At 41.1% G+C, this 24,335-nt stretch overlaps 1 protein-coding gene across 1 annotated transcript in view; it reads right to left on the minus strand.

Annotated features, from left to right (window-relative positions):
* Positions 1 to 2,825: 2,825 nt before the first annotated feature.
* tyw1 (tRNA-yW synthesizing protein 1 homolog (S. cerevisiae)) overlaps positions 2,826 to 24,335 on the minus strand; it is a 90,160-nt gene continuing 68,650 nt past the window's right edge. Inside the window, exons 15-16 of the mRNA XM_049577520.1 lie at positions 17,522 to 17,689; positions 2,826 to 6,104 (exon numbers count right to left, since the gene is read on the minus strand). Of these exons, the coding sequence (XP_049433477.1) occupies positions 5,883 to 6,104; positions 17,522 to 17,689 (390 nt within the window). The 3' untranslated portion in view covers positions 2,826 to 5,882. The remainder of the gene's footprint in view (positions 6,105 to 17,521; positions 17,690 to 24,335) is intronic.

The raw sequence follows: 24,335 nt of genomic DNA on the forward strand, positions 1-24,335 counted from the left end.
TTTGCCTCTCTGATGTTAGGGGAGGATTGCTGGAGGACGATAAAAACAAATTCCTCATTCAAAAATTATCACTGCATGCATTCATATTATGAAAAATTCATCTAACACTTCTGGGGACTGTGGTGTGCACCCAGAAAAATATGTGGATGATAAAGCCGTATTCTGTGACAGTGCAGCGTACTGTATGTGACAATAACAGGGAATAGAGTGAAGCCAAGAACATGTGATGCCATGACCTTGTCTTTCTCCTTTGTCCTCTGAGTTTAACTTTATTTTTCTGACCCTGAGGATGTTTTATTCTTGTACAGTTAAATTTGTATTGTTGTGTGTAGTAACACTGAGCCCATTTATCATTTATATATTTCAGTCATTTAGCTAAAGCACTCAGAGTGACTTTAACTGGATGCAAAAGTTCAAAACACCCCAAACATGCAAGACTGCATATGTCTGTCATGGGATAATGGCCGTTTAAATCCTACACTTATTTTCATCATTCTACTGTGGACATAAATACATTTTCTGTCATGTTCTGCATTAACATGTCAAACTTCCCTTAACACATAATCACATAAATAATCTACAGCAGAGGAAGGGCCTTGTTATGTTCTCCACATGAGCTAATATTTGTTTTATAGTCACACGTGTTTTGCTATGTGTACTGTCTGACAATGGATGGTTATTTGACAGGCATTAACATTTATCTTTGTAGATTTTAAATTACAAGACTAACAAAACTAGGCACTATCAACTCTGTCAAAGGGTGCTGTGAAAAAAATTCAAACTTAAAAACATTTTCTTTCCTGTGCAAGAGTATGGTGACTCGCCAAAATTCAATGTTCTTTGGTGCTCGGGCAGGAAGTGATGTGGGTATGTTTGCACGCACACAAATATTCCACTACTATTCTAGATATGAAAATATTCCTAATTTAAGACGAGTCATGTAAACGGCATATGCCATTTGAATATTCAGAATTAGGCCTTGATCTGAATGTAGCATTTTCTGATTATGACACGTGAGATATGCTGATATTACTGAAGGGTAGAGATACATGCCCAGAAGAAAAGCCCACATTTCTGGTCCAAAGGAGGAACACACTTACTGGTAAACATTCCATAAGCCTGCTACCAGTGAAAAACGTTTCTGTATTTTGACATGATCAACGACAGGTAAGGGCATGTTAATCAGAGCAAACACAGCTGTGTATAAATGGGAATATAAGTAGAATATTCATTTTCATTAGCCATGTAAACAGCTTAGTAGGAATGTTGTCTTTTTTTGGAATAAGGGCAAAGCAATTTATAACCAAAATAATCAAAAGTAATTTGTGCATGTAAAAGTTTTAATCTATAAATGGAGGCAAATGACTTAACACTAGAACCATTACCCATCATCCCCCAGGGCCTTTTTACCATCTCCAGGTAGGTTTGCTCTCCCGAGATGTGCAACCTGCTCCTGTCATTTATCTCACTACACAGCTGGGACCTGGATACACCTCCTGTAAACTAGCAGAGTCAGTTTCCTTTAACCTTTATTTATTCAAGAGGGGTTTGTGTGTTTGTTTATTTTTGGCATAGCAGTTGCAGGATCAGAGTTTTACTCGTCAACTTTCCCAGCCTTGTTTTTTTATAAGCATTGTCCTCCCTGCTGCATATTTATAATTACATGAATTCACACCTGACAACCTCAATCATCTTCGGTTTACCCACTGAGGAAAGTGCTTTCTCTTTCGCTTTGTGTAATCTCACATCACTGAAACTCATGTGTGACAATTTCAGCTCAATGAGGGACAGTTTGCATCTGTATCCTTGCTGAGATTTTCCAGATTACTGCCTCTGTTTGTTAAATTTGTTAGATGATGATGTGCAGCAACATTTCTTATGATTAAGTAACTGTTTGCTGTGTAGGGGATGCTAGTACTCTGTCTCTCTCTGTTATTTCTTCATCAGAGTGGCACATGAAGTTGGTTCTGCTCTCTTTAACAGAACTGAAAAATCATTCTGTGTCACTTCCAAGTATTACTTCAAATCAGCTCATCAAAAACACAAGTTCAACCACATTGTTTTTGTATCTCACAATAATGGTGCAGCCCCGGGAAGTGAGGTGGAGGATACACTGTGATTTGAGGCTAACATTGGTTACATAAACATGAACACGAATGTGCACCTTGAACCTTTGGCTCCAGTTAGCAGAAGCTAAACTATTAGCAATATTTTCTCTCCATCTGTTAAACACTTCGCTGATAATGATGTTTTGTTTATTGTCAGACTCTTTTTGATAAATCTGTCTTTAATACAATTCCTTGCCATTGCCATTACAGTATGAACAGTTCGTGTGCCTTACCCTATTATGATGTAATAGTTCAAATCAAATAAGTCGTCTCTACAGTGTCAGATAGTGTTCAGTGGGATTTGTAATTCTACACTGTAGTGAAAACAAAACCGACTTTGCCTTGCATCAATCACAACTACTTAACTCTACTGCAGTTTCATAGTTCTGAACTACAAGAGTAACAACAAATTACATCCAAGCAAACTTTACAAAGAACAATGGGTGCTACTGTACTGGTGTATCAGTTTTGAACTTTACCTTTGCCTCCAGCCTTGTTCAATTAGAGCTCTTCTGTTGGCCTCTGAGTGCAGCCCAGAAAGCTTTCTCCATATTTATCCTAGTCTTAAAATGTCAGCTTCCCACTTTGTTGCCAGAAATAAGAAAAAGAAAGTAAAATGACATTACAATGTCTTTCAGATTTACAGTATGACAAGTATGCCTTAATGCACTTGTGTGTCTGTGTGCTGCATGTGAAATTCACAAATCACAAAGCAGATTATTCCACATACATTTATTTTAGTGCTATATCCCCACACCTGCTGTTTCTCCCAACAAGGAGTCACTGCAACATTTGAGGCCTTACAAAACAAATCAAAATGGACCTAAACGTTTACATCTGGATTCATATTAACATAAAACAAATTAAAACTGACTTATACGGGTAGTTCTGATTTTTTTAAGTGGGGCCGTATGAGGTTTTTATCCATAGTCAGTGTATTACATACACTAGATGTCAGCTTCCAGATGCTTCCAGTTTGGAGAAGTGCCAATAAGAAAAGCTAAGCAATGTATTGCTGTGGATGGAGACAACAGCAAAACATATTTTAGCCACCTAAAAAAAATCAATATAAGTTTAAGTGTACGCTATATTGAGAGTACTTTCACCTGTTTGCCTTTACATCAGACAGCCCGTTTCAACAGGGAAGCTGCTTAAAGTCTTAAGTTCCACATCTATGCTATCTTCAAAGCCACTACACACTGTCAAAAAAGGTCTTTTTGGCTCGCTGAACACAGGAGCTGCTGGTCTACCGCTGATTCCATCAGTTAGTTAGCCTGTGTTACTGTCTGACTTTGGGGAATCCAAACTAACGTTTTTAAACACCAAAGTCACATAATAACACAAACAAACTAACTGATGGAGGCAGCAGTTGACCAGCAGCTCCTGTGTTCAGCAGTGTTAAATCACTGTTTTTCTCAATGGAGTCTGGCTTTGAAGAGAGTGCTATGAAGGCTTTATTTCTCCATCACGCATCCCCATCTGACAGCAAGATAAGGCGGCAAAAAATTCTAAACATAATGTACACTTAAACTGGTATTGATTTTTTTAGGTGGCTAAAATACTTTTGCTGCTGCCCCCGTCCATAGCAGTGCATTTATCTTTACTGGTGGTACTACAGCCTACGTCTCCAAAGTGGGAAAGTGCCGACCACCATCTACTGTAGGTAATACATTTACTGTGGATGAGCATCTCATACAGGCCCACTTCAAAAGATCTGTAGTATCCCTTTAAATGTTTACATCTGGATTCACATTCAAATAAAACAAATCAAAATGGACTTAATATTCACATCTGGATTTACATTCAAATAAAAAGAAAATATAAGTGACTTGAATTTTACATGTGGATTTAACAAAGTATCAGTAAAGGCTTTATTCAGGTAGGCTGGACTCGATATGAAGTTACATCCCCACCCATGATGCTCTGCTTCATACTCATACCTGATCCTGGATGGCGTCTGAATGTAGATCAGACAGCATACACTTGGGAGGTGGAGGAATATTTTAAATGTGTGGTGCAGTAACAGTTTATATATCTTTGTGTTTTGTCTGTTTAACTTGATCTGAGAGATGTATTGACATAATGATAGGAGACTTGACATGTCTGAGTACACGATGTCATAATTCTGTGTTAAAGCATTACTGCAGTACAAAACAGCGATGCACTTGTGATTTCTTGTGACTTTTTGAACTGTCATCAATCCATAGTTTAGCTCAAATATGCAAAAGCAGTAACAATCTTAGCCAAAATGTCAGATTTATGATAAAGTTACTCAAGTAACTTTATTATCTAATGTAGGGATGCAGTAATTGGGACATTCTGGGCCAATAACGATGTTTAAAATAACAATTTGTCAGATAGCCAATAGCAGTGTTTTCTTGTCATTGTTTATTTTGAGTCTGTTGTTATAATTCCCTCCTTTTGTTTTTTTTTCCAAATGCCTTTTCACTATACATAAAATATCAGAATTCCCTCTCTAATATCTATTTCATACTGCTGTGAAAATATCAACAAATTTCTCTTTCAAACAGCTGTGTATACTCAGGTTCCTCGCCAAAAAACAAACAAACAAAAAAAGAAAAATACAAGATGACATTTGAACATATCATGAGAATGTTACATATTAGCTTCGCCAAACACTTATTCTTTTCTGAATAGAGCTTTAACGCATCATAATGCAACTCAGTGCAACCTCCGTGAGCTGTTTGTTGTGGTCACCACTGCTAACAGCTAATGCTAACTAGCTTTCCTCCTGCTAATTTTAACAAGGATTTGTTGTTTACAGTGTAGCAGGGTACGTCCCAGGAACAGGAAAACATCAGCCACTGCCATCAGTGAATGTAATAGGTGGTCAAAAAGTGGAATATCTGGCGATACCGAATCTATTGAATCGATGCATCCCTACTTGTATGTTTAATTCTTGGAAATATTGGCCACTTTTTTTTTTTTTCACAAACCCACAGTAAACCTGCCAGAATGACAGAACTCTCTCTGAAAAGCTGTCACATTGTTTTGCATCCCAGCCCAGAAGAAAACAAAGCTGATACTGCTGAGAATGTGTAACAGTGCAAAGAAAAAAACCACACACACACACAAAGAGAGCAATACCAGCCTGACTCTCCCAGTGGAGATGCAGCCTTGATGCCTCTCTCAAGTCTCTCACTATCAAGTCAATACAACCACTGTCCTAATGAGCAGGAGGAAAGGTGTCTGGGAAAGTGTTGCTCCCACAGACGACATGAGGAGAAGCGCTACTCCTTATATCCTAATCATGACCTGAGCTGTGCAGCTGCTTAACTAGAATGCATGTCAGAACTGATGATGATGAAACCACTCCCAGGTTCGCTTTTAACAGAGTAAACCCCAAGTGCTACCAGATGGTTTCACAGATCAAAGCTATTGACATTTATAATAAAAAAAAGAGTGAAGTATCAAAAATCTATGTGCATACAGAAAGCAAAAGAAATGCTTAAAAGTAAATGTGAAGGGGAATGTCTAAAAAGTGAGTTTAAAGTAATTGATTCTGACAGTTTTTGGCTGATCTCAGAGCTCAAGCCAATAAAACGCAAGATCCAAATTGAAGAGTAATGACAGACAAGAAGAGAGTTGAAGGTTATATGAGAATGAGGGCAGCTAGGGACAGAAACAAAGTTGTCCAGCACGAAACTTTGAAACTCAAAGAGGATGGTAATAAAAACAGTTACCCTAATTTGTAAAATTATATTTGCTATAGATATCAGTACTCGATCAGTGCCTCTCGTTCTCTCGCATCTATCAACATCCTGAAATGTCTTTGGTTTTGTTGCGTCGTTGGAACCGTGTGTCAGCGGGATCAAAACCCTGTTCATCTGCTCCGAACAGAGCCCATCCGGGAGTCTTGGCCATGTAGTCCAAGGCTGAGAAGCTCTGCTTTCCCCCACTCTCCTCAAAAGCCTGGACCAGCTCCTGGAATCGCTCGTAGTCGATCCATGTCCACCACTCACCATCCACCTTGAACTGAGATCATGCAAAAAGAAGGGAGAAAGAAACAAGGGTGGTAGGTGAGCGAGCAGCAGCTATCAAAGCGGTGTTTGCAGATGTATGTATGTTTAAACCTGCAGGATTCTGGAAGCCATTCATTAAGACTTTTTACGACATCTGTTATGATATCTGGAAAAATCTGGTTTTAAAACCAGAATTACCACACCGCAGTTGTATACCTCGGTGCACCAGTCAATTTCTCTTACAGTTTACATCCAGGTCTGTGAAAACATGGATGCTTTACATACATCTTCCTCACCGGCAACACAGAAGATCTATACAGTCATCAGTATCTGACCAAATGTTTCGCCCTCTGTTCCTGAGATATGACGTTGCGTAGTGGCCAGAAAGTGTTTTAAGCAGAGCATTATGATGTCACAGTGAAGTTAACCTTTGGACTTCTGGATATAAAATGTCATCACATCATCATTATATCTTAATAGACATTTGTGTGAAGTTTTGTCATAATTATTCTAGGAATTCTTGAGTTATGGCTAAAAGCATGTTTTATGAGGTCACACTGACCATGATCTTTAACCTTCAACCACCAAATTCTAATCAGCTTATTCGTGTCAAATTTGAAGAAATTCCATTGAGGTCTTCTTGAGATATTGCATTCATGAGAATGGGATAGATGCAAGGTCACAGTGACTTTGACCTTTGTCCCCTAAAACCTAATCAGTTCATAGTTGAGTCCAAGTTAACAAATACAGATGACAGCGCAGCCCAAACCTGACAGCCTTTCTGATTTTTAAGTCCGAACCCAACCCGAGCCCGATGCAGTTTGTTACCTGACATAGTTACTGTTATGGACAGTGTGTAAATGACCATCAATAAACTGCAGTTACGCACAGTCAAACACGCCGCTGCCCAGCACAGCAAATACGCTGAGTGGAACTTGTGTTGCATTCTGACTCGTCGGGCTCTGTTCCGGTATCCACACTCTGATACAGACTACCGCTTCCTGCTGGCATGGAGAGTTATTTCCTGTTACGTAAGCGCAGAACGTACATGCTAGTTGGCTGTTGGGTACAGTCTTTTCAGTGTGTTCAAGTGCAACTTTTTGACGGAGACAAAGGTGACGTGAGGCATCAGTTGGCCTTCATTTCCACTAGTTCTTTGCTGTCAGTTTGGTGTGTCTGGGCCTTAGCAGCAAATAAATCTAACAAATTACATTTTGGCATCTGTGATGCTCTAATCAGAGAGCTGCATCATTACCTCCATCTAATTACATGTACTCATCTGTTGTTGCATGGTGGGAAAATTAGATCTCTTTAACTGTCTCTGGAACATCATGATCATTTCACAGCCTGAAATTTAGATTATTCAATTTACAAATGTTTGAATGGTCCTGCACATAAACTGTCAATCAAAATCTACAGAATATCAAATGTTCAAATAAAACCAAATTTATCTATATAGCATGTTTAAAAAGTACCAGAGTTGACCAAAGTGCTGTACCAGGTGAATGGCACACATAAAGTAGTTATAATTTAAATAACAATAACATCAATAAATAGCAGTACAAATTACAGAGTAACATTATATCTAAAAACCTTAAAAATAATAAAAGTGGAAATCTAGATTATATACATAAAAGATTACAAAATACTAAAATATTAAAACCACTAAGAGCAACCAAAGGCCATTGAAAACATGTATGTCTTATGATTTGTCTTAAAAGACTCAATATAGGAAGAACATTTGATTGAAAGCGGCGAGCTATTTCAGAGCTTTGCAGCAGCCACCATAAAGGCACGATCTCTCTTACACACAGGCCTCATCGTGGGACAGTTAAAGCACATTGTTCTGTTATCTGTACAGTACAGTTCATACAAAAGGATGCAAACCCATATGCTCAGACACAGAGAGAAACAAATGGACAACCACTGAGGGAGTTAACACTTTTCCACATGGAAGCGTGTTGTGTATTGTGAATTTAAACAACAAAGAATTTAAAGATGTGATCAAAAAGACCAGCTGTGATTAAAGAGCTTGTTGCTCCACATCTGCCACTTTTTGTTAGTTTAGCTTTTCTTTAAATGGTTGCAGATTCACCAACTGCACCTCCTCCCTTCTGCTCTCATTTCTCTTTTTATCAATCACTACTTCTTGCTTCTTCACTCAACTCGCCATCCGTCTTACTAAAGAGAAAACAAGAGAGCGACAAGCTGAGAGGAGTGTGTGTGTGTGTGTGTGTTGATTTGTGAGAGGCACACCAAGGACCAGACAGGGAGAAAACAGCTCGAGTGCTTGACAGTGAGGGAAAAGCCTCCAACATCATTCTGCCTCTCTAATCCTGCTTGTTTTCCCAAGCCAGTGCACAGGGTGAAGACTATGACCTCTACTTTCCCAGCATGCAGCATAGCTGTACAGCTGATACAATATCACGTTTCCTTTGTTGTCTGCAAAGGTGGGAAAGACTGACAAGAAGGCATACATACAACCCAACTTTTCCTCTAAAGTCTGTTTATGGCAGCAAATTCTGCTCTTTAAATTGCTCCTTGATGACTTTGACTCACTCGTGGGTTTTGTTTCGATAAGCTGTGACTGGATGCAAAACTGTGATAAGTTGTCCCTGGGGACGGCTGCTGTGCTTTTAGCTCTCAGCGCTTAAAAGCTCTTTCAGGTTCATGGCTGCTCTGGCCGGACCCCTGTGTGTGCACTGCAGCTCGCTTCTTTCAAATTTAAACCAAACAGCTTCTACATCTGTAATTCACACAACAGGAGGGAAAAAGGAGCCAGCGTTACATCACTGACTTTCTCAGAAAAACAGCAAAATGACAGAAAATGTACTCATGACGGAGAAACATTTATTTGCTGAGTTAAAGACTTGCCTGCTGGAGCTGATGACCCATTGAGGAAGTCACAGCATTAAGTGTTTGAGCGTTAGCCTTTAGACGCCTTGCGCCTGCCTCTGTCATTAGAGAGAAGCTACCCACTGCATTGCTAATGAGGCCTGAGAAACAGGGGGAAATGAAAGCAGCACCTATTGGGAGTTAATGTTTCTGGTAATGAGAAGGGATGATATTTGTTCAGCCGGCATCTCGGCAAACAATTTCAGTCTCCAAGCAACAAAACAAAGCTTTGCTGTCTGAGATGGGAACAAGACGGCCTGTTGTTTTTACTAACAGCATCTTTGCTGAGGATCACTGAGGACAGCTTCTTCACTTAGCACCACAGGAGGTGTCGTCATGTATGTGCACATGCCAATGAGCTGCACAGTACTTTAATACACATTCACAGAGAACTGACGGAAGACCATCATATCTTTTCTCTGTCTTCAGAAAATTAAATTGCATGCTCTTTCTACTATAGAGATCTGCTCTGTATATGAGATTCGCTCAGCCCTTATAGTGAGAAATGTACATATAAATATATTTATTTTTCTGTTTCTGTTTCGTGATGGCACGCCCTGTCTGTGTCTGCTGTTGTTTTCATAGAAATACACAACATACATACATACATACATACATACATACATACATTTTTTCTTCACACTGCAACTCAAATTATTTTTAAGCCAATGCGGTCTTCTTATATTTAAGCAGGGAGGGACACATATTTTGTGTTGCATATTGGCTTGCTAAACCCAGGGTCCCCACACATTATTGCCAATCAAGTCTTTAAAACTTCTCCACAACTTCTGTACATCTGAACTCATTTCCATAACTTAAATAGTTGAAAGTAGCTCGCCTGGACACCTCTCTGACTACAAGCAATTTACAGAATGCTCAATTCCAAATGTGAAGCAATTTGGGCATTTTGTTTCCCACACAGCTCTGAACAAGAGCTGCACTATTAAAGTGAGTCCATCATCTTCAATGCACACATCACTTCAGCTGATGACAGATGGCTGGACGCAGCAAGGAACTGGTTGCGTGTGGTTGAAGTTGTCTCGCAGCTATACCTGCTTGCTGTGCAGGTAGAAGGGTAACCAGACAAATGTCAAAGGATGAAAAGCCTTAAAGGTGCTATCTAGTTGTAATTACAAGTCAGTAGAGAATTTCAGACCGCTACAATTTCCTCCACTTGGAAAAATGGCTGCAAAACTACAACAGGCAGCGGTTACAGCTAAATAAAACCAAATATCAACAACAAGGACCCTGACGCACCGAGCCCTCAGTCTGTCGCTGGGCAATGTCAGAAATCTGATTGGCAGTTCAGCTCAGCAGATGGGAAATGAAAGTGAGGAGAGCAAACAAACCACTAAAGTCAAGAAGGCATGAGATCATATCAAACTTGTTACACAAGGTGAGATTATTTCTTTTGCCATTGAGCTCTTTCACAGAAACAGTTTGTAATTGTGTTACCGTTCGCTAGTGCACGGTAAATATCCTTTGTTCTTTTACCATCAGGTTGTGTTGTTAATGTCCTAACTGGCTAACTAGCGTCTTGAATGCGCCCCGTCAGTGTTCTGGTTTCCCTCACTGAATGATGAGCAAAAACTTCCACTGCCTGTGGGTAAAGAATTATTTGCTCTCACGCAGCAGTCTTTGCAGTCTGTTCAAGTGCGGCTTTTTGGTGGAGACACGGGCGATGCAACAGTTGGCCTTTGTTGCCACTAGTTCGCTGATGCCAATTTGGTGTCTATGGGCCTTTACATAGCTGATTTAAACAATGAACATTGAGTTGTATGCTGTATCAGGTTCCACTTGTTAATTAATTATTATAAATGCAGTATGTAATATGCTAAAAATGATAAAATTATATTAAGGCTTAATTTCCATTTCTGATGAAGCTAACAATGGCAGTCATATTGAATGCGAAAAATGTCATTCGGTTGCAGCAGCATTCAGCACTTTTGCTGCATTCAGGCCTTGAATGCAGCAAAAGTGCAGATACTGTGGGTAGTTGACATAATATGTCAGCTAGAAGAGCATCTCTGAATTAAGAAATATTAACACATCTTATAGGATGTCTGACTGCAAAAAGGCTAAACTTCACAAACACAACAAGTCTCCTGATTTGTAAGTCAACAGGTCTTTCAGAGGGATCTCTGGGAGATTTGTGACTGTGCTGTTTTCATTACAGCGTCCTCTGAGAGAAATGGGACTGAGATGGGTGAGAGAGGACAGAGAATAAAGGCGAATAAAAGATCGGGGAATGGGAGGAGAGACGACAGAGGAGAGATAAAAGAGAGAAAATGCTGGCAGAGAAAGTAAAACTAGAGGTAGAGAAATGCCCATCAGATCCCAGGGGTTAAAAAGAAACTAATGATGATGATGTGTCAGTGCAGGGAGGATCTATCGCTTGCTGCTAAAGAGTGATCTGTCTCTCACACACACATGCACAGGCACAGCTCTGATGTCTTTTAAAGGACTACATCAAACGGTGATATCATCCAAGTGGAACTAGAAGATCAGAAGACTGTGCAGTAAGCGTGCACCCCCCCACCCCCCCACCCCCCACACACACACACACACTCACACACAAAATGAGACTGATGTACTTTCCTGTGATGCATTTTAAACTCTGCTGTTACGTAAGTTAACACAAAAACTAGGAGGACCTCATCTAGATTCTCATCCTGCTGAGACTGTGCTGCACGGAGACATTCACCACGCTGAAGACACTTTAGAGAAAAACATCAGACTCTCTCCGTTCACAGGAGGAACCTAAAAATGCCTTCAGTTCCCAAACTCTGCTGGATTATTCATGACTGCTCAAAAATAAAAGAATAAAACTTATAAATACACTGTATGATTATTTGAGCCTGTTTAAGAAATGTTGTTATTTAAGTCCAACTCTCACTCTACGAGTAAATCCTCAGCGGTATAAAGCCAAACCTCACAACTTATTTGCTCACACCGAGTAGCCCCTTTCACACATGGACTGCAAACCTGAAATGATCTAGGCATTACCTGGAGGACCTGTATGTCAGAATGCAAATGTTTGAATCAGTTGGATCAGACATAAAACAGACTTTATACTGCCAGCTCTCTAGAACAGAGTACATGTAACGTCTGATTGAGCCCATGTGTGACGGCAGACAGCAGGTAATTGTCCAGAGAGTTCACAGCGAGTAAGTGGGTGTGTTTGTGACATTTCTATCAAGAGGCTCCACGCCACTAGAAAAAAAAAAAATCTGTGGGCGAATAAGTAGGGTCATTTACATGTTGACGGCGACGAAAATATCAAACTGGAAAGATGAGGAGATTTGGGACCTTCTGTCGGTATGCGCTGAAGCCATAATCATCAGACAAACTCAAGGAACAGCAAGAGACTCTGCTGTTTATGATCAAGTTATGAACCATGACCGCGGTGTAATCCACATCATGTCCTGCCTCCTGCACGCTCTGCCAAGGCACCACCCCTTGCCTGAACTGAACAGAGCATTTCCAGTACGTGAGAACACTTCTGACACAGACAGCCCCTGTTGTGTGCTACACGTGTGACACAGAAACTGCGGACATCGTCTAGACCCGATTCCCTGGATGCTGTTTGGAGTTCATATGAGAAAATGGCTTATGTGTAAAATAAACAATAACACAGTCCCTTGGTACCCACGGACTGTTCTACCTACTGACAACTGTCAGAAAAGGTTGTTTTAAAAACTGCTGGTGCTGCGGCAGGTAGAAGTTTGTTTGCTAACGGAGGTATGATTCACATATGTAGAGACATGTGCCCCCAAAAGAGCTTAAAAGTCAAATTTGCACAAGATGGAACAGTCCAATTTTGATTCCCCCCATTCTCTCAGTCACCTCTCGCTCATGCACAGACACACACGGAAGTGAGCAGTTAGCTGTACCGACAAACTAGCTGGGTATCGGCTAAACTGTACCATTGATTGAGGGGGATAAAAACAGTGATCCTGGGAGACTTGTGGTTCTGCTTCAACTGTGTGAGAGCCTGACGACGGCCAACCAAAATTTCTGACATGTCAGAAATTCATCTGAACGTCTGATCGGGAGAAGCTACGCAGTCTGCGCTCTCCTTTGTACACTGCATGGCCAATGGCACCCAACAAAGCTGATATTCAGTCTGGCTCTAAAATGAGTTGTGCAGCTCAAAAATGGGGTCAGAAACGTTTAAACTGTACAGTGTATGCAGTGTATAATGAAGTTGTAAAATATAAAAAGAAAGTCAACAGTATCTGTGTTAGCCACAATAATCAGGGTGATCAAAATCTAAAGATAATCAATTTTATGTTTAATTCTGCAGCAAGTGATTTTGTCACTAAAAGTTTTCCATCATTTTATCCATATATCTCTCCCATATTATAATTTATTTCTAATTGATTTTATTGTCATTTCACAGTAATAACCTTGAAACATTTTCTCCCTGAACAGTTTTTAACAATGTCTGTACATAAGCAAACTTGTTTATGTGCATGTGCTGTCACATAAAGAAACACACACACACACACACACACACACACACAGGGGAGGGTGTATATTGTGTGTGAGACTGACGCCCCTCTGCTCTGGTTTTTCATAAAAAAGCCTTTGTGGTTACTAAAAAGCCTCAAAAGATGAAGTGAGTGCAAAATGCTGTTCATTCTCCTCATGGAGGCTCCGCCAGAGCTATTAGTTAACAGGCAGATGGGGCCGGCTTCAGAGCATCAGGCACTAATACTGCGACCTGCGTGACTGAGAGCAGAAAGGGGAAAGATATGAAGAAAATGTGTGAGGAATTAAGTGAACAACTAGCTTTTCTACACTCATTTTTGTCTTAGGCAAGTGTGTGTGTGTGTGTGTGTGTGTGTGTGTGTGTGAACACCAACAAGGTAATGGTAGCGGGGGGGAAAAAAACTGATTCACTTAAGTACCACAATTTAGGTTTATACTAATTTTTAATGCCTTAATCGTTATCATTCAAATGTCGCTACATCTGGATTTCTGTGATTCCCTGTATCTGGGGCTCAGCCAAAAGGTCATTTCCCGCCTCCAGCTCGTTCAAAACTCAGCTGCCAGACTTTTAACAACTTCCAAGAGACAATACCACGTCATCATCACACAGTAGGACTGTCTTTACAAAAGGAAACTGGGCTTTTTCTGTTTGAGCCCTGCAGCGGTAGAACTCCTTACCTGAGGACATTTGGTTAGCAAACTCACTTTCTTCCTTTCAAACACTCCTCAAAACACACTTTTACAGGACGGCTTTTCCAGTTAATCTGTTGTTGGTTTAGTTTCTATCCCTCTTTTATCAATTGTATTAATTTTGATATTTTTATATTATACAATGGTCACATCTCGTCTTAGCCTTTGTTCAGTGTTTTTATTTGTTTTCATTTATGTTATTACTGTTTTTGTCTTAATTGTGTGTACCATTTGATCTTGTCTTGTAAAGCACTGTGTGTTTTGAAAAGTGCGATACAAATAAGTTTAATATTATAATTAATTATTGTATAATTTAAGGGGAACTGTGCTTAAGTATTTCCACTTTCTGCTACTTCTGCTCTTTTTACTGCACTACATTTATGTCACAGCTTTATCAACAAGTCACTTTTCAGATCTATTTTATGCAGAAAATGTATGATCAGTTAAAATGAAATGTTATCTCTACATTTTAAATAATTTTAAAAAACGTCCATCTTAAGTAAAACGTTCTTTCCTCTATCGCCTACTGCATCGTCATAATATCAGTGCAAAGTCCACACACGAGAGATCTATTTTCACTCCAGCTCAAAAAATCACTATATCAGCCACCATATAAGTTATCAATGAATTAAAAAAAAATAAACATTTATCTATTTTTGTTTTGTTTTTGTTATCAAAATATCCAGATTTCTTCAACTATGGCTCTGTCCCAGCCATCATATGACGCCTGTCCGGTCCTGTTGTAATGAGATCTTGAATAACAGAGGCAGGACTGTACTGAACTGTGGCTTCTTGTAAAGTTTTTGTTCCTCAGAAAAGTAACTTGAGCATCATTTTATGTGAAAACATAAAATAAGCATTTCACTGTGCAGCAGAAAACTTGTGAAATAAACAATAAACATCATGTGCCTTCTTTCTCTCTCCTGTTATCCCTGCAGACGCTGGGGGCCCCAGAAAGAGAACACAGACACCACAGAGGTAAATAAATCTGTAACACGTCCCATGAAAACAAAGCTCCAGTAAATAAAAACAAAGGAGGATAAGGAGTTTGGGTGCTTAAATAAACTGTGATTACACATCTAGCACACTGTTTATGTGTGTGATAGAGAGGTGTGGGCGCCTGGTTGGCTGGCTTGAGTTTCTACTCTATCAGTGAGAGCCAAGATGGCAATTAATCATCATTCATTAATTATTGACGGACAGTTGCCTTGGCAGAACCCACAACTGACTGATACTTTCTGGGGCGGGTGAGCCTCCGTCAGGATAAACCACACTGATGGTTGCATATTTTGAAAAGGAAGGCAGACTAAATTATATAAATTATATAAATAATAGAACAAGACTAAATCAAAACACCGATTCAGAAACCAGGAACCTGCAGTGATTTTCTGAGCTGTCTGGAAAGCTACTTTGAGAGAAAATGGAGATGAAGGATGCGTGTGTTTGTGTCTCAAAGGAGCTGCTGCAGAATCACAACGGATGCAAAGCGGCTCACCAGGTACACATTATTCATTATTATGTGTGAAGGGATGCTAATGTGGTATCCACTGACTGGGTCTGCAGATAATGCTGATAACTTAGAAATGCTAATATACAAAAACAGTCGGTAAGCTGCATCTAATGCTGCAAATATCCAGTAGACTGTTGCACCTGCACTTAAATTAGAGTGTACAGTCTGTAACTCTTAACACAGAGACGATTTTTGATTAGTGTGATTACTGTGTGATTTCTGGCTCATCTTAAAAGGTAGAGAAGGTAAACAGACCACTAGCCTATATATTAGACCTGAAAGTATAAATGTAGCCCCCTATGGCCAAAAATCTATTTCTTGTGCCTGACTTAATGATTTAGTAGCAAACTTACTTGACAGCAAGCAAAAATCTAGAGCAAAGTGTGAGCGTTACTTTAGAATTTGTCTTTAGCAAAAGATCAGAGTTCTCAATCTCAACCCGTACCTGATGGATCCCAATAAGCCTGACAGGTCGGACCAGGTTTGGCCGGAAAATGTGCACCAATTTATTGGGTTGGACAGGGCTCAGGCTGTGGGAGAATTGTTATTTTGTTTAAAAAATAATAATAAAAAAAAATATATATTAGAAAGTGAGCACTCTGTGCTTCATATATTTAGTTATTATTATCTAAAATGTGATATATATTATAGATATTATATACTGATTGATTGACCGAACAGCTCCTAAACCGCTTCATCCATTTCAGCACTGGACAGCAGCTCCCTCTCCTTCTGGCTCTGCAGGCAGGGCCAGAAGGAGAGGGAGCAGCCAGGCTGTGTCCTGGCTCTCTGTCCTTCCTCCCAGCCGGAGCAGGGAGCTTTTCTGGTGGGGAAATATAATGTGTAGAGTCAGCGATCCACTGAGCTGGTCCATTTTCCGCTGGAGACACGCATCGCTTGCGCCGCCACACAGTGGTTTGCTCCGGGCATTAGAAACTGACTAGTGCTTTTTGGTGGGGTTGGGCTTGGTCTCAGTAATTTATGTGATGATCTCATACAGGCTGGGTTCGGGCTTCAACTCACACGGGTCAGTTTGGTTCAGGTTGTAATTTTTTCAGCCTGTTGAGATGCTAAAAGAGATGCACATGGCAGTGGAGATGATCTGTCCAGTTGCCTTTATCCCCAATACTGTAGGTAAGCCAATGTAATTGGTATGATAACCATCAATATTCATACGGTATATGGTTTTTTCATATACCGTTGACAGACCATTACAGACCATCAAAAAAATGGCATGAGGGTGCGAAGAAGGACTAAAGCAAAAGCCAAATATGGCTATATCAGCAGCTATTGCTGGTACTTTTGAGCAGAAAGGTGTAGATGCGGGAGAGGAGTCCGGAGTGGTTGAGTTGCGATTTGCAAGGTTTCACAGAGGAACAGTTAGTCCAGACCTTAGGATGTCCAGGGCTACATTCCAATATCTCTGTCAGCACCTCATGCAAGCTGTCCCGGTCAGAAAGCGTCTGGCAGTCGAGCTCTATTGGTAGGTGACTGGGATAGCCTACCACAGCAGTGGTACGGCTATAGCAGCCTTCTGTTAAGTAGGACTTGTAAAATATATATCTGTATGGGAAAAACACGCGGGACTTGCAATGTGACCATGCTGATGGCAGCTGCATGGCCAGTGATTAGATTTGTATCAGATTTAGGACCACGTATGAAAGTAGCCCAGGTCTGACTGAAAAATATCTGATTTCTGTGTTCTCACTGGTCTGAAAAAATCTGTGTCACATTAAGAATAAATAAATGGGCCGAATTTGCTTGTGATGGGAACAAGTCTATGTTTATTTGGTTCAGGCTGCAGATATGGTATGTTGAATTATGTATGAGTGACTTCCTACCTTGGTGTGTGCAATGAGCAAACAGTTGGAGTGCTCGTGTTCGCAGGCGATCTCATACTGAGGCAACATGTCAGCCAGCTGCTGGACGAAGGCGACCACTTCTTGGTGCCAGGGCACATTAGCCATGGTCAGACTGCTGGCAGAGCTTTCCCCACAGTACGTCACTCCCTGCACACACAAAAGCACACAGTCAGAAACACACACACACATACACAAAACAGGCTTTACAGTGCATTCACCCATAGAAGAAAGCATCTCTGTGAGGGCTAGGGCTTAAGTGATAGATATTTTTTGGCATTAACTTTTAGAATCAAAGATAACAGCAACAGCAACCATAATAGTACATTTTGATAATAAAATCTAATGACATAGATGTGTACTATAAAAGTATATTCTGTGTCATGGTGATTTGTCTTGCTGTTGACCACATGTTGTAGCTGTCCTCCAGGTGTGTTTTGTGATAGAAAATGCGTGTGTTCAACCACATTGTTACACGCACTTCAAAACATTTTTCCCCACTTTCTTGCAGAGCATCGGGGAACTGCCTTGCTAGATCTTTAACTAAACATTTAGTTTGTAAATGTGAGATGTTAGCAAATGTCTGCATCTTCACCAGCACTAGAAACAGGGAGGTGAGTTTGGTGACGCTGCGAGGGTCTGTTAGGACTGGTGAAGCTCGCCGGACACTGCGATGATTGGTCAAATTTGCATTAAAGTTGCTGTGATTGGACAAAATTGCAAGGTTTGGTAGTATCTGCATTGTTGTGATTGCCACATCACAACATCCTGGGAGGACTGCATTACAAACAAACTTAAAAAATAAAAATTGGTTCAATGTTTGGACAAATTTGGTGACTTGGTATCTGGTGTCATTGCTACTTGACACTGTGAAGTTTAAACACAACAATTATGTCCAGTGACTGACAGTGAGTCATACTGCACTCTACCGAGGGCTTTACCCTCACTGGTAGTCAATAACAGCTCACACTAAAGTAGTTTGGCAAGGTGATTATTTGGGCTGCAATCTGACGTAACCTGCCCTTACGGTAAAAAAAAACAAGGCATCTTGTGCTGCAGCATGATGAGGGTAAATGACTAATAGACTCCCACATGAAATGCAGGAATTCATTAATCTAAATTATTGGATCACGTAAACTAAAGCTTTCATGTGAGCAACATAATTAAAGTAATGAAATTAAAGAACTACTTCTACTTCAAAAAACATTCTGGTAGTCTGGAGTGTTCACTTGACAAAAAGGCTTTATACACAGCAACAACTGCTGATTATCACCAGTAAGACGGAGCTGACACATATTTTTCCATTCAGCGGGTGTGAGAAATGAAGTAGGAAGTGGAAAACCATCTGGTCTTGGCCATAAAATCAATCAAACAGCAGGCTGGACGCTGAGTGTTTTCTGATCAATAGTGGCAAATCTGCGCTGTGGTTACAAGCAATGAATGAAGAGAAGCACTGAGGGGAGAACAAGAGCTCCCTGTGGCAGAGACAAACTATTGATGAATTGGGCTGAGAGCAGGAAGGTGTGAGGGAGTCATAAAGGGAGAGCGTCATCGATGTCCATGTGGTATGTAACGCAGGTATCTGCAGCAGGCTCCAAATCAGTACCTTCCAGTACAAGAGCTGCATCAGCTATCAGATTGATCATCCTATTTTTTTTAACCTGAGCAACAACATAGTCAAGAGAATTTGGACTTTTCAGTTTCAAACCCTAAAAATATCGTACAGCTGCGAGCAGGTAGTTTCTCAGAGCCATCAAACCTGGAAGGAGAAACAAGGGAGGCAGAGTGGTGTCCTTAAGATATCAGGAGTGTTTGGGGCAATAATTATGAGGAAAATGTGGGCGGAGGATGCACACGTTTTTGGAATGAAAGCACTTTTTAATACCAGACAGGGGCTCTCACAGATGCATCACAGCAGCAGCCCTTCTCCTATTTTTGTCTTTAAACAGCTGAGCGATGAGCGAGATGGTAAAGCTGACCTAACAGTGAGAGGGATGACATGCAGCAGGCGTGTTCCTTTACTAACACAACTGCAAGATGATTCCTAAGACTTTTAAACCAGCAGTAGTTTTATATGAGGGTAAAACCAAGTATGTCCGGTATATCATATCATAGAGCGCTGGAGAAATGTCACCACAAAGTGTTGCATGGTTGTTCAACCATTCAACCACTTTCAGGCCAGACACCACTCTCTATAGCAACACCTTCCAGCTCCTCCTGGGGGATACTGAGGCATTCTCAGGCCAGGTGAGATATATAATCCCTCCAGTGTGTTCTGGGTCTAACCCAGGGCCTCCTAGCACTTTGGCATGTCCGGAAAACCTCTAACACAAGGCTGGCCTTTTTGGACACAAAGGAGCAGAGGCTCTACTCCGAGCTCCCTTCAGATGTCTGAGCCTCTCACCCTATCTCTAAGGCTGAGCCCTGCCATCCTACATCTCATTCTTTCGGACACTACCCAAAGCTCTAAACCACAGGTGAAGGATGGAACGTAGATGGACAGGTAAATTGAGAGCTTTGCTAGCTCAGCTCCATCTTCACCACAATGGACCTGTGCAATGTGCACATCACCACTGACACTGCAACAAACTACTGAGGTACTGACTCTAATCCCGACCTCTTCACACTGAAACCAGTGTGTGCTGGAGGTCACGGTGTGATGATGTCAACAGAACCACATTGTCTGCAAAGAGCAGATATATTATTCTGAGGTCAACCCCAAAGGTTGTATGTGCACTACATACTGAAAAGAAGTTTTGAAGGTTGTGTGTATATGTGTGAGTTTGTGCATATTTAATATTCTTTCTGCAGTTAGTGCTGCCTTAGTGAACTATGGTGGGCGTTCTTTAGGATGCACACACTGTAGCTGCCCTCTATAAAAGTTATATGGTGTGTGCTAAAAGACCAGGGAGCATTGCAGGTGTTTTCTAACCTCTGTGCTCAAGTAACGCACGGGTACAATGTTTTGTTTAGGATCCTCAGTAACACTGTGTTATCATGTCCCTTTGGTGCAAACATGCTGAATTTAAATCAGTCAAATTTGTTTTACTTGATTCAACATTTGTTACCAAGTTTCAATCTTTATACACACAAACATGCACACATACTCATACAAACACACACACACACCACCTGTGTGTCAGTGTGCTGTAATAGAGCCAAGGCAGCAGCTGCTACAGCGCTACCGTAATTCTCTGAAGTGTCGGCCAGGAACACTGTCTGATCCTCACCCAGGTATCGCATGGAAGAAAAACAAGAGCAGCCGTCTGCGTGTTTATGAGTGTGTGAGCATGTCTGAGGAAGAAAATGTTTGTGAGCTTGTTACAAATGAAGTCAAGCATTTCGCAGTTCTCTCCTCTGTGTCTTTGGTAATGGTATAATCACCAAAAACAGCAGCAAACAAAAAGCTCTGCCCTGTAAATGAACCCCTTCAGGATGGTGCGACGTCGCGATTGCAACAATTAATGCAAATTCAACCAGTCTCCCTTAATTCTGCACGACCCTGCAGTTTTCTCCAACAGTTTTTCCGCAAATGTTACCAATCATAGCAGTCCAAACTGTGCAAGACACTTCCCTGATGTTCTGCACGAGAGCAGGCTAAAAATGTTTCACACTGCATGCCACATTGTGATGGAACACAAAAAACATCAACTGACAAACACCTTTGTATCGCACGTGCTGAAAGACTCAAGGTGAAATGAAATATGCAGATTAGTATAATAACATAAATTAATATAAACCACAAACTCAAAAGAGTTTTTTCCCCACTGGAACAAGTTGCCTTTGATTTAAAACACAAAACAAAACAAAAAAGCCTAAGACACTGCAATATGCATTGCAATTTATTAGAAAAGCTGCGGTGAAAATAGCCATTTCAGACTGCAACAATACTGAAAAAAGCCCACAAAAATCCTGAGGGGACTGGTACTGTATATGTAAAGATACCTGCATAAGCCCATTGTTCCAGTGAGCCATTCATGATCAGCCCCTGCTCTACAGCTTCACGGCTCATATACTGTATTCATATTCTTGTGACTATTAGCTGCTCTCAAAAACATTGTTTGCTTAAAAAGAATCTTTGATGAAAAGCACTGAAACCAATTAAAGATCTCTTCTGACACTATATGTCCCATAAGCTGATATTATTCTGATAACTCTGGTTAAAATTCTGGTTGTTGTATGTCAACTAAACAGAAAAAATGCTGTAGTTATTATTTCATATCTCTCATTTACCTACTTGAATCATTTCGATAGTGTTAAAGGATAACTTCGGTATTTTTCAACCTGGGCCCTATTTCCCCATGTGTATGTGTGCGTATGATTCATAGGTACAACTCGTTTTAAAATTGGTTCAGTATTGAGGGAGGTGGATGCAGCTGGCAGCCACGAGGTAGATATGGGGGCAAATGCGTCCCGTGTAAGTTTGCGCATTAAAAGTGCTTTTTTTTCGCCACTGACCGGTTCAGATCACCAGTGCTATCTCTGTAAATAGCATACTAAGCGTTTCCCTGACCCTTCACTTCCTCCTGGCTGTGTGTGACGTCATCTCGCAAGAGCTTTGCTTGTTGCCGGAAGAAAACAGAGGAGCAATGCTGAGCGCCGCTCAGATTGGTGCTGGTTGTCCCGGAGTACAGTTGAGAGTTTTACTGCATCAGTATCATGGCTGCATATTTACCCGATTTCGAGAATGAAGATGAGCACTTTTATTACAATGGCCACCCGCACTTATTTGAGCCCGAGTATACGGACAAGGAGCTCCTACAAATTGAAGAGCAGACGAGGATAGAGAGAGAGGGCCAACGAGCAGACGAGGGTGAAGCTGCGGCTGCACAAACGCAAATCTCTGAGGACTGGTGGTGCTCCTTGCTGTGACTCCATGCCCACAGAGGAAGAATGTCTGTGTTGCAACGAGTGGGACCTGTTGCCCAATATTCATGGTCTCGATGTGTCCTGGGATGATACAGAAACTACCAAATACTGTGTAACTACGTTAGAGGATTTCCCCCCTCTGATCAACAGGGCAGTGCTGGATACCTTTTTTCATGTGCCCAAAATAAATTGGAGGAGGCGGCCAAAACCACAGGGACCAAATGATCAACTATCCATCAAGTAAGTATAACTAATATGTCTTTATGCATGTAATACTGATACCTAGAATTGTCTCCAAGACGCACATTTACTGTTGTGTACTTTGCCCTCGTATATATCGTACCCTGTTTTCTTCTGGCAACAAGCAAAGCTCTCGCGAGATGACGTCACACACAACCAGGAGGAAGTGAAGGGTCAGGGAAACGCTCAGTATGCTATTTACAGAGATAGCACTGGTGATCTGAACCCATCAGTGGCGAAAAAAAAAGCACTTTTAATGCGCAAACTTATACGGGACGCATTAGCCCCCATATCTACCTCGCGGCTGCCAGTTGCATCCGCCTCCCTCAATACTGAACCAATTTTAAAACGAGTTGTACCTATGAATCATACGCACACATACACATTGGGAAATAGAGCCCTGGTTGAAAAATACCGAAGTTATCCTTTAAAACTGTTTTATGAAGCTATAAAACAGCCCTCCCTCAACACTATTCTGACTTGTGCAAATAATCTTTATGATGCTGAACTCTGGGAGGTTAAACAGTTATGACCACTGAAAAACCCACATGGCCAGGGAAGATGAAATATCAAATGTTTGGCCAGGAGCAAGACATCAGACCTTGACCAGTCTGATGGCTGAGGCCAGTTTCCGAAATCAAATAAGAACAAATCTATAAGTATGAGAGAAGTGGTTCATCTTAGAAAACAGAAGACTTACTCCTCTTGTCGTATTTACTTGCTGTCCTCTGTGGCAGGTTACACAAGAAACATTCTTACTACTGATCTCTTTCTCCCATCGGCCCAGCTATTTCGAGAGTGCCATTCGCATCAATTTGAGCCTGTCCACTCAGCAGCCATAGGGGATCTGTACCTCCAGTTGTGAACTGCAGCTATTTCTCCAGTAATTGAACCACATACATTTGGTCGGGCTGCTTGTGAATTCACCGCACGCTGGAAATTTAACACAAACAGAAAGTGAACTGTATCTTTAGGGGTTGTGAGAGAGAAAGGGTGCTGCTGGGGGGCAAGGCAGGGCAGGGGCGCTGCACAGAATTGATGAGGGACCTTGGTGTTATCAGCCTTGCCTGGAGGCCCGCTGAATAAAGATCAACTATCTGGGACTCAGTATAAATCACCAGGAATGGGCCAGTCACGAGGAGGGAGCGATAGGAGGAGATGGGAAAAGATCGCTGTGATATACGAAGGGAATGAATGAACTGTATCACTGAGGAGGTTATGAGAGTGCGAGAGAAGCGGAGGGAAAGAGTGAGAGCCCTCTACCTGTTCACAAATAATCTATCTTTAACTGAAATCATAAATGCTGATCCTCAAGGCCCCCTCCCTGTGAGCAACATCTGGCTACATGTGTTTGAACAAAACTCTCTCTGTCTCTCTCTCTCTCTCTCTCTCTCTCTCTCTCTCTCTCTCTCTCTCACTCTCTGGTGGCAGGTTAAGTGGTATTGATGCAACACTGTGATGATTAATCACACATTGGACAACAATTGGACAGTGGAGAGTAAATTGTGCAGACAGATTGTGTTGCACCACAGAAGATGATGGACTAATAATTAATGGGTCCATAACAAAGGTCCTGCTGCTGGCAATGGATACACACACACACACACACACACACACACACACACACACACACACACACACACACACACACACACTCACACTCACACACCAATGCAATACCACACTT

This window comes from Epinephelus fuscoguttatus, linkage group LG5 (assembly GCF_011397635.1).
Source record: "Epinephelus fuscoguttatus linkage group LG5, E.fuscoguttatus.final_Chr_v1".
NCBI classification, from domain to species: Eukaryota; Metazoa; Chordata; class Actinopteri; order Perciformes; family Serranidae; genus Epinephelus; species Epinephelus fuscoguttatus.